The 9,565-nt window shown below is 36.6% G+C and overlaps 1 protein-coding gene across 1 annotated transcript in view; it reads right to left on the bottom strand.

Annotated features, from left to right (window-relative positions):
* Window positions 1–9,565, bottom strand: part of PHF20L1 (PHD finger protein 20 like 1) — a 54,379-nt gene that overhangs the window by 12,285 nt on the left and 32,529 nt on the right. The window contains exons 12-16 of the mRNA XM_031060888.1: window positions 7,903–7,959; window positions 6,557–6,661; window positions 3,654–3,818; window positions 3,084–3,265; window positions 1,011–1,110 (exon numbers count right to left, since the gene is read on the bottom strand). Of these exons, the coding sequence (XP_030916748.1) occupies window positions 1,011–1,110; window positions 3,084–3,265; window positions 3,654–3,818; window positions 6,557–6,661; window positions 7,903–7,959 (609 nt within the window). The remainder of the gene's footprint in view (window positions 1–1,010; window positions 1,111–3,083; window positions 3,266–3,653; window positions 3,819–6,556; window positions 6,662–7,902; window positions 7,960–9,565) is intronic.

Here is a 9,565-nt window from a genome sequence, read left to right as displayed (position 1 = left end):
AGCTGAGTTTAGTAAGAAGAAGCTGGGCTGCTCAAAGAGACACCACACAGAACTATCAGACAAGACTCTCTACCACCAGTTTTGATTCACACTGGGACATATGGAACCAGCTCTACTTTCCTAATATTTCATCTCAGAAATAGCTAATAAAATCTCTGCAAACAATTTTCATATTTCACTTCTTAAATTTAGAATGACAGTAAATTTGAGGTTGTAGTCTCATTGCCCTTTTGAAACAGCTGGAGTGCTGGATACTTCACCAGAAGACAGATATGCGCATTTGTATCAATTGTCAGAAGAAAATAAAAAAAACTTACTTCCAAATTCTTAAGTTTTTCTCCACAAAACTGTTAAGAAAAACGGGTTTATCACAGAATAATTTTTAAATCAACATCTTCCTAATCAAATGTATTCAGTTTAAAAGTAAAGTTTTCCTAGTTCTTATGAATTTGACCTATCTGAAATTCAACATATGCTGTTTGTGCACTATTGTTTACTATAAGATGGCATAGATTTTCTGAATTTTAAATATTCAGTTCCACACTTTTACAGAGTTCTGGGCTAATGTAAACATTATAAAATTGCAATTACTATGAAATGCCATTCACAGCATGTTTGAATGTACTGTGGTACTGAGTCCTTTAAGATAATATTTAAATGAACAAATGTGATTCCAAGTATTGGCAAAACAGATCCCTGAACAAAAATGATTTCTTTAAAAAGGTTTTCAAACTACACTGACATAAAAAAGTGCTAAGGTTTGGGGGAAATTAGGTTTCAACAACTAAAACAATGGTAACTGAGTTCATGGATAAGATTTAGCATAGCTGACCATGATGTTACTAATACAAAAGTAAGTTTCTGCTCAGAGCCAAACTTAGAATCACTTGCCCCAAGGAAGCATCACACATAACACAAAACAGACAAAGCTTGAACAATTTAAGCAAATTCATAACATCTTTGCTCAAAAATCCCAAGCAGGGCTTCAGATGAAGGTGGTTTATCCATACCTGGTGGATCTCTGCAGATGTAACAGATGTACTGCTCTGGAATGCTGTCCTCCAACAGTCCCATGCATACACTGTGCTGCCAACACAAGCATTCTTCACACTGACATCAGAAAAAAAACACAACAAAAGCAAAAACTAAAACTGAGACAAGTAGATGTGAAAACCCAGAAGTTACTTCTTGAATCATCAAAATGCAGAGAACAGCACTTTAATTTAAATAGCTGGCTTGAGCAAGATTATTCTAGTTGGGCAATTTGTGTTTGGGTAGACAAAGACAACAAGCTAAAAAAGAGCTCTAGATCTGGAAGTTACCTCAACCACAAACTTCAGACTGGAGGAAAAAAAAAAAAGAAACTGAAGATGTAATATTAAATAGTATTTTATTGCAACATTCAGTATTTTAGCACCTACATATTTAGTAGTGAAACATAAGACAGGAGTATAATATTATAGTAAAGTAGAAAGATAATGTAATACATTACAGCATAACAGTGAAAAGTAGAAAACTCTTCAGTTTAAATATTTATATTTACAAAGCATCTCTCCAGTGCGCTAGAAAGATGTGCTTTTAATATCGCACCAATGGAAAATCTAAAAGAAAAAGAAAATTAAGAGAAAATGAAAGAGGAGAAACAAGAGAATAGGAGAGCAAAATAGAAGTGGTAAGACATGAGAGCCTAGAAACAGCAAACTGGCTGCTCTCAGTGAGACAAGCATGAAGAGGAAAAATCAGGCTGCCATTGGACTTCAAAAACAGGTAGGTAACTACCTCTTATAAAGATACTTCCCTTTCTCAACTCTGTGCTTGCCAGTGTTTTAAATATCTGCTGGCCCACTGCTGAAAAATTTCTCTTCTTTGCTTTGACATGCCTTCGAGCATCAACCTGTTCACGACACTGAAGTCACCTTTTCTCCTGTCACTACAGCTGTCGTGTCCTCTCCGGTCTCAGAAGATTGTTACACCAGTCCATTTTTCCACATTGTTACCACAGCTGAACTGCTCAGTTCCTCCAACACAGCACAGCCTGTTAGTCTGCTCCCCAAGACAGCCTGTGTGCCTTTCATTTCCAGGGCTCTGTCAGTTCCAGAACAGTATGTCCACTAACACATGACAGCCCTACTTGTTTCCTTTAAATCTTAACTAAAGAGCTCCATAATATCAGCTGGAACTGTACCACAGCAGTAGTTGAATACAAACCTGATTTTGAATGGGGGTAAAAAACACAGGAGGTTCACGACCTTTTTAAAGTTGTTGACAACTGAGTTCTTCCTTACTGCTTTTTGCATCTGATTTAATCACTGCATTATAATTTGCTTGAGAAAACATACTTGAAATTACTCATAGATAGGAAATACTCTCCTCACTGGAGTACAAAGTAATAAGCAGCAGTTGCAATCTATCAGGAGTTGCAATCTCTCAACACCTGAATGCTGTGCAGACATGGAATACTCTTCTTCCCTTTTACCTATACCAAGTTAACATGTAAATTCTCAGCAGTTTCTAAAACCTGGTAGTGATACCCAGTGTGAGAAGTGCTGTTCTAAAGATGAAACACACCTCACAGTACTGACAGTATTTAGTTTCTGCACAGGAGACACACTGGACACAGAGGAGGGACATTTACAATGAGCAGAGAGGTTTCTACAAGTGGTACTGCAAAGCACAAGGGCCAAGCCAGGAGGGCTTGTAAAATCTGGATGGTCTGGGGAACAGAAGCAGAATGGTTTGTGTGTGGCCAAGGATACTTTATTCCAAATTTATCAGCTGGCTATAAAGAAAAAGGTTACCCAGCAATTTGTCCTATGTATCAAATTGGTAGAGAAACCCCATCCTAGAGAAACAGCTCTGCATCCACTGAACAGAGCCAAACCAAGTGCAGAATAAAGAAATATTTTGTTCTGGCTCACTTAAGTACAGTTAATTCCATAATTCCATAACTCCAGTTCTGGCTCACTTAAGTACAGTTAATTCCATAACTCTACATAATTCCAGTCTGTGACACATCAAAAAAGCACCTTCACAAGCAAAACATTCACATGGAAAATGTAACTCCACACACCAAACTTCTTTACCTGAATCATAAAGCCATTTTCTTCATCAAGTTCACAAATGCATCTAACAATTTCATTGATAGCATCATCTTCATCCTGAGACTCTTCAAAGTTAGTTGAATCAAAATCCTGATTGTATTCATCTCCACTAAGTAACAAACTCTCTGTGGAAGAATCATCCAAGAACTCCATATCTGAAAGGTCTAATAGAAATAAATACATATAAAACTGTGTGGAGAGATGCAGTAATTCAAAGAAATACAAGGAGCTTCGACAGGTAAAAATCATAATCTGCACTAGCAAAAAAAGATCACTCTTAAATGCACTGCTGATATATGAGATTTCAAGATGAATTCTGCAAAGCGCCTTTAACATGCTCTCCTCAGATGCAGAGTAGCAACACTTAATCAAAGCAAGTACAATGTAGAACAGCTTGAGGAGTGCAAGCATTTTGATTTAAATAGATGAAGGATAAATCAGTCACCATGTTTACAGCTACAATCCCAAACATAAACCAAATTATTTCCTTTAAAATTCCCTTTCTTAACAAATTAAACCTACAAACTGAAATCTGCTGTTCATTGAACCTACTTTCTCCACTAAGGTCAACAGACAGGATGGCTCTTGGATACTGGTACGAGGTGTTCTTCTCTGAGAACATACTGCGCAGAGTCAGAGAGCTGCCCGAGGAGCGCGTCAAGGGAGAGGAGCACCTGTCCAGGAACTCCACAGAGCTGTCTTCATAATCTGAGTAATCTGAAACGTTGAAAGAAAAGAATTCACTCTTACAAAAGTAAAATTTATAACAAATGTAAAAAAAAATGTGTATAGATTTTACTGCAGCAGCATTATGTTGACAAACAAAGGCTATCAATGCTGAGATATCAGGATGATGAAACTAAGTCAGAAATGGCGGAAGCTCTTTGTAACATTTTATTAGAAAATTTCCAGTAAGAACCATAATCAAGTTTGATAGATAAGCATCACCATTTGTAACTCCACCACCTCTGAATGTAGAGAGAGGCAATTTTTCTTAGACTATTATGCAGTCTTCTTTTTTCCACAATTCATCCTGCACTATCTGCTACCCTTAGAGATGCTGCTGGTGACTCTCTCCTTTTGCCTTAAGTCTGCTTGCAGCACTACCAGCATTGCTACTTTGAAGCAACCACAGATGATCCTGTCAGTTTAAGTGACAAAAGTGTAGTATCTTTTCCTCTAACAAACTATTTGCAATGCTCTCAAGAAACACATTACAAACACATTTGGCTGTCCCTAATCATAATGACTGGAGAGCCTGTCCTAGGAAAGTCATGTAATTGCAAATCATTAAACAGTTAGGGTTGGAAGGGACCTTAAAGATCATCCTGCTCCTCCCCACCTTCTAGTAGACCAGGTTTTTCATCCACAATTTCAGAGGTCCATCCACACTGGCCTTCAACACTTGCCAGGATAGGACATCCACAACTTCTCTGGGCAACCCATTCCAGTGGCTCACCACCCCCACAGAAAAGAACTTCTTCTGAATATCTAATCTAAACTAACCTAGATCTACCTTCTTTCAGCTTAAAACTGCTACTCCTTGCCCTACCACCACACTCCCTGTTCAGGAGTCCCTCCCAATCCTTTCTGTAGGTCTCCTGTAAATACTAGAAGTCTGCTATAAGGTCTTTCCCCAGCATTCTCTTTTGTATAAGAAAGCCTAAACAGGCTCTCAGCCTCTTCTCACAGGGGAAGTTTTCCACCCCTCTGATCATCATTGTGCCTTCCTCTGGACCCATCCAAGCATGCCCATGGCTTCAATCAGTAATTAGGAGTAGCTACCCATTTACTACTCTGAAAAATTAGTATTTCAAATATAAGCAAGTGATCAGACTACTGCACTTCCATCCTTCTGTAGGAAGCATTTCTGCTCCCACCTATCACTACAGTTTTCCTGCTATGGGTTCCGTAATATCCTTCTCTCCTAGATCACCCTCCATGAAGCCACCTTCCTCTTTACTGTCTCTGTCCAAAGCACAGCATCTCCAGCATTTCCCAAGTGTATTCACTGTAGTCAAGTCAAGGAGCAGCAGAGTTGATTACTTCACGCTGCATGGCTTTCAACCTCACTGCAAAAGAGCAGCAGGAGTAACAGGCACTGCTACTTTCTGCTACACATGGGCTTTACGCAATCACAAGTCATGCACACACCTGGAGCACAAAACCAGTTTTCTCTTAAAGGCTTGTTCAAAACTTACCTGGGGCACACAATGTACCCATTCCCTCTTCTTAACTTGAAACAAAAGGAGAATGCCTCACACCTTTACACTTTTGTCCACATCTGGAGTAAAGTGACCTAATCCTGGAGAGAGTCCTGTTTCTTTTGACAGATGGGCTTTTTCAGGGTCAGATACTGGAGTCAGAATCTACTGTAGTATTTACAATTTTTTCCCCAGTTAAAAAAAGTCCAAACGGAATACATTTGGATTGTTAAATCCAGATTTTCACAAGATGAATTTTTAAAGAATAAAACATTCAAGTTTTACCCAAATTGCTTTTTGCATCTGGATTTAAGACTTCTATTTGTTGAGACATTGGGCATATTCTCATATTTACAAACACTGGATAAGGCTCCTAGAGCTGGAAGCTAATCATGGTACCTCTGCCAAACTTCTACATTTCAAGACAAGCTGGCAAAAAGATTAAAGGAATAAAAAGATTAAAAAAAAGAAAGAGAACACCCCAGCCCACAAAAGACCACCTTATGACCACAAGGAGATAAAATCAAAGAACAATACGGGACACATACCTAGCATTTATCAGTATCTTCTTGCAGATACTTAGATGCCTTCTCAGCGCAAGTAAGAAGCTCCCAATGATTTTTAAGTAGAACAAGCAATTGAAGTTTATAGCTTAAAATATTATATTACTCCAGTATAAGGATGATGAAGTACACAAAACCTACAATACTGCAATTCACACTAAAGCACTGCATGATCTGGAAGCATTTTCATGGTATAGCACAAATTTTGGACAGGGAAGCACATAATCCACAAAATATAATCCCCATTTGTCAAGGCAAGAGACAAGGCTGTTATAACAGAGACACCAACCTCAGCTGTGAAGGGTTAACTGTTAAAGAGAGAGTGCATTGCATACAGCAAACCACTGAAATGTAGACACTAGAATGATTTTACTGTCCAAGCAAAGTAGGTATGACATGTCTATAGAGCTTTAAATGAAGAATTTAAAGAGATGAAAACAACAAGCATATCTTTTTGAAGAGGGAAAAAAACCCTGTGAAATATGTGTGTCTATCACATAGAGAGACAGGCTATAAATGCAAGGAAAAAAAGAAGTCCCAAGCGTCCTTTTCATATTTAAGGCTAAAAATTATGCTTGGACATTTCTAAAATTTTACATTCATATTGTTTAAAACAAGTTTTGCTATCTAATGATAGAAATACACTGGGTGGTTTTACTTACATTAAAAACATATAAATTGAACTTACCATGCTGTTTTGATTTCTTCTTTTTTTTCTTCTTCTTTTTCTGTTTTGGTTTATGATCTTTTTCCTTCTTTTCCTTTTTCTCCTTTTCTTTTTCTTTCTTTTTACCTGAAATAAAAATTAAACAATTTAAAGCAGCTTAGCCTAAACAAGGCATTCAAAATCAAGTGCTCTAGTTGTCTAGTCAGATCAAAATGATTCAGTAAATTTACTTGATATCTTGGACACGCCTCTTATTAATTGCTGGTATAATAGTTCAAAGAAATCTCATTTGACAAATAATATTTTATCATTTAAGTATTTCCAAGTAAGATATCGAGGCAGAAAAAATACAGCAAAGTACACAAAATACGTAACATCACATAAAGAGCTTATAACTTCTATTTTACTTACAGTTTATAAAAAAAACATTTGGGCAAGAGAAAAAGCTTTCACAAGGGCAAAATTCCCAATTACAAAGGTTACATTGTCCCAGAAACACATTTTAGGCCTACAGAAAGACACTTGAAGGAAATTTCAGTATCAGAGTGCTGCTGTCAGCACTCTGCACTATACACTGGCATCCTCACAGAAAACTCATTCTGACTCGAATTTGACACATTTTTTATGCTGCAGCTCACTTTTAACCACTGTTGGTATATACAAGGACAAGCACTTTGACTTTGAAAGATTTTTTTTATCCTGTTAGTTCTCCCTAGACAAAATAATCCCACATTTTCACTCCACAATAACTTCTTAAATTATCAGCAGCGAGAAAAATAACAAGGAAATTAACTTGTTACAAAAAATAAGCCTGAAAGCCAGGATTGTTTCCTGCACACAAACTGGAGCAGTCTTATCTTCTTGGGGAACACAGAGACAAAGCTTTTACCTCCTGGAAAAACAAAGTAGAATCACTCGGCAATTCTTGCCAGTCCCTAATAACTTATTTTATTTTGAACAGAGGATAAAAACAGAGTCCTCTTAATCTGTATTTTATTTGATGAATTGCCAAATGTTTTGCTAGTAACCCTTGTTTCCTGTTCTCATCTCAGATCTGACAGTACAATGGAGTAGCCAGTATTACTCATTCCACTAAGAAAAACCCCAATCAAATGAAAAACCAGAGGCAGTAGGCCTTTCATAAGATACTTTAGGATCCTTCAAACTTCTTGCTATGGGCACTTTCATTTTATCTTATAAATTATTCTTCTGTTACAAACCTGTCATATGCATAAAAACTCTTTTAACAAACAAAAACTGCAGTTGGGCCCAGGAAATATTTTATGCTTTTACATTTCCTCTTCAGAGACAGGAAGCGTTGGAGAATTTTTCTTTTTTTCATAAAAATAATATTGCTCTCTACATACCATATGCTGAAGAAGTTTTCTCTTCCAGTTTTCCTTTTCTTTCCATTCTAGCTGCACCTGCAAATTGAAGAATGTAACACATAAGGCCAATGTCTGGCTGATGACATAATTTCTTGTAAAAGTCATTAGACTGTAAAAAATCCTAACAGCACACAATATTAAGAAACATATAAACAAATAATTATTTTTAATGTCATTTTACAATTATTTTTATTGTCTAAAGCACTGGAAACAATAAGTATTGTAGTTTACCAACTTCTGAATGCTTGTCCTTCTCAATCACGTTCTTTAATATTTTCTCCTTCAGACTCTGAAAACATTTCTCCTTTATAGGCACAGAGCACTGTATCTCTGTCCCTTCAGAGATCACTGATGTGGAAGACCTCTTTTTTTTACTATTCCCTTTGGGTAACTTGAGACTATTGGTTAAAGGCATTTCCAGATGCAAGGCATGTACATGGGACGAGGGTGCTGAAAACAAGAAGATGGATTTACTTGGCATTCCAGAAGGATTGCAGCCAGCCAGGGCTGGGTCAGATCACTGAAATGTCAATATTGCTCATACCATCATCACATTTAACAGGTCATTACTGCACATGAATGCCTAGATCTTAGTCTTACATACAAGACAATACATGCCACAGGTTTCTTCCTATATTTTGGAATTTGCATTCACTTTTAAACTATCTGTACTGGTTAAAATGTACTTTTGCTGACACTTTTAAGACTTTTTGTTTCCTTTTTTTTTTCACTGTAATAGGAACCCATCACAAGAGTAACAGTTAAAGGTGCTGACACTGTCAGTATCATTTAAGTTAATGCTCCATTATGCTAACAGAGAAATTAAGCTCTGGTACAATATTTGTGATTTTGTGTGTAAAACATTTCTGCTCATTGAATTTTTCATTGATTTTAATAATATTTAAATAATTCACTTTCTTTCATTAATCCACATTTAAATAACATGTAAAAGTACCATGACTTGTCAGAATTTGGCATCATATACTGATAATTCTTATCTTGTACTATTTAGAAAAGTTTATTCAGTGAAATATTTAGTTGTTATTTTAGCTCTTTATCTGATGCAAGTTAGGAAGTAATAAACTGTGAACAAAACAAAACTGAAATTGCAATTTTCACTGCTAATATTTATAATAATTTTTAAATAATCAAACTAGAATAAAAGTTATTTATAAAGAACATTATTGAAGTAATTCAGAACTCTCTATTACTGTGTCCATCAATATTGTTAGAGCTTCAAGAGTCATCAAAATGTAATTAGGAAAGCCTAATTTTCATCAGACCCTCGGCCCATTTTAGGACCATGCCAAGGACATATTGTACAAAACTGCAGCTCTGTGAAGTCACAAAGGGCTCAGGTTTTTTCAAGCCAGATGTAAAATCCTGGAGGCACCAGTTACCTTTGGGTGTCTCTCAAGAGAAGACCCCAACAAAAGCATAAGCATGTAAAAAAAAAAGTCCTGAAAAATACCAGCTATTGGCCAAGATATTCAACAAGACAAAGTATGGAGCGGATCTGGAATGCATTAAATAAGCAGCATTAAGGTAATTTAGTAAATTCATCAGTCATAAAAAGATTCTGGAGAAAAGGCAAGAACATATCAAGTCTTCCCAACAGGGACAGACCAACCCAATTCTACTG

Source organism: Geospiza fortis, unplaced genomic scaffold (genome assembly GCF_000277835.1).
Source record: "Geospiza fortis unplaced genomic scaffold, GeoFor_1.0 scaffold94, whole genome shotgun sequence".
In the NCBI taxonomy this organism is placed as follows: Eukaryota; Metazoa; Chordata; class Aves; order Passeriformes; family Thraupidae; genus Geospiza; species Geospiza fortis.
This window is presented reverse-complemented; position numbering and strand designations above follow the sequence as displayed.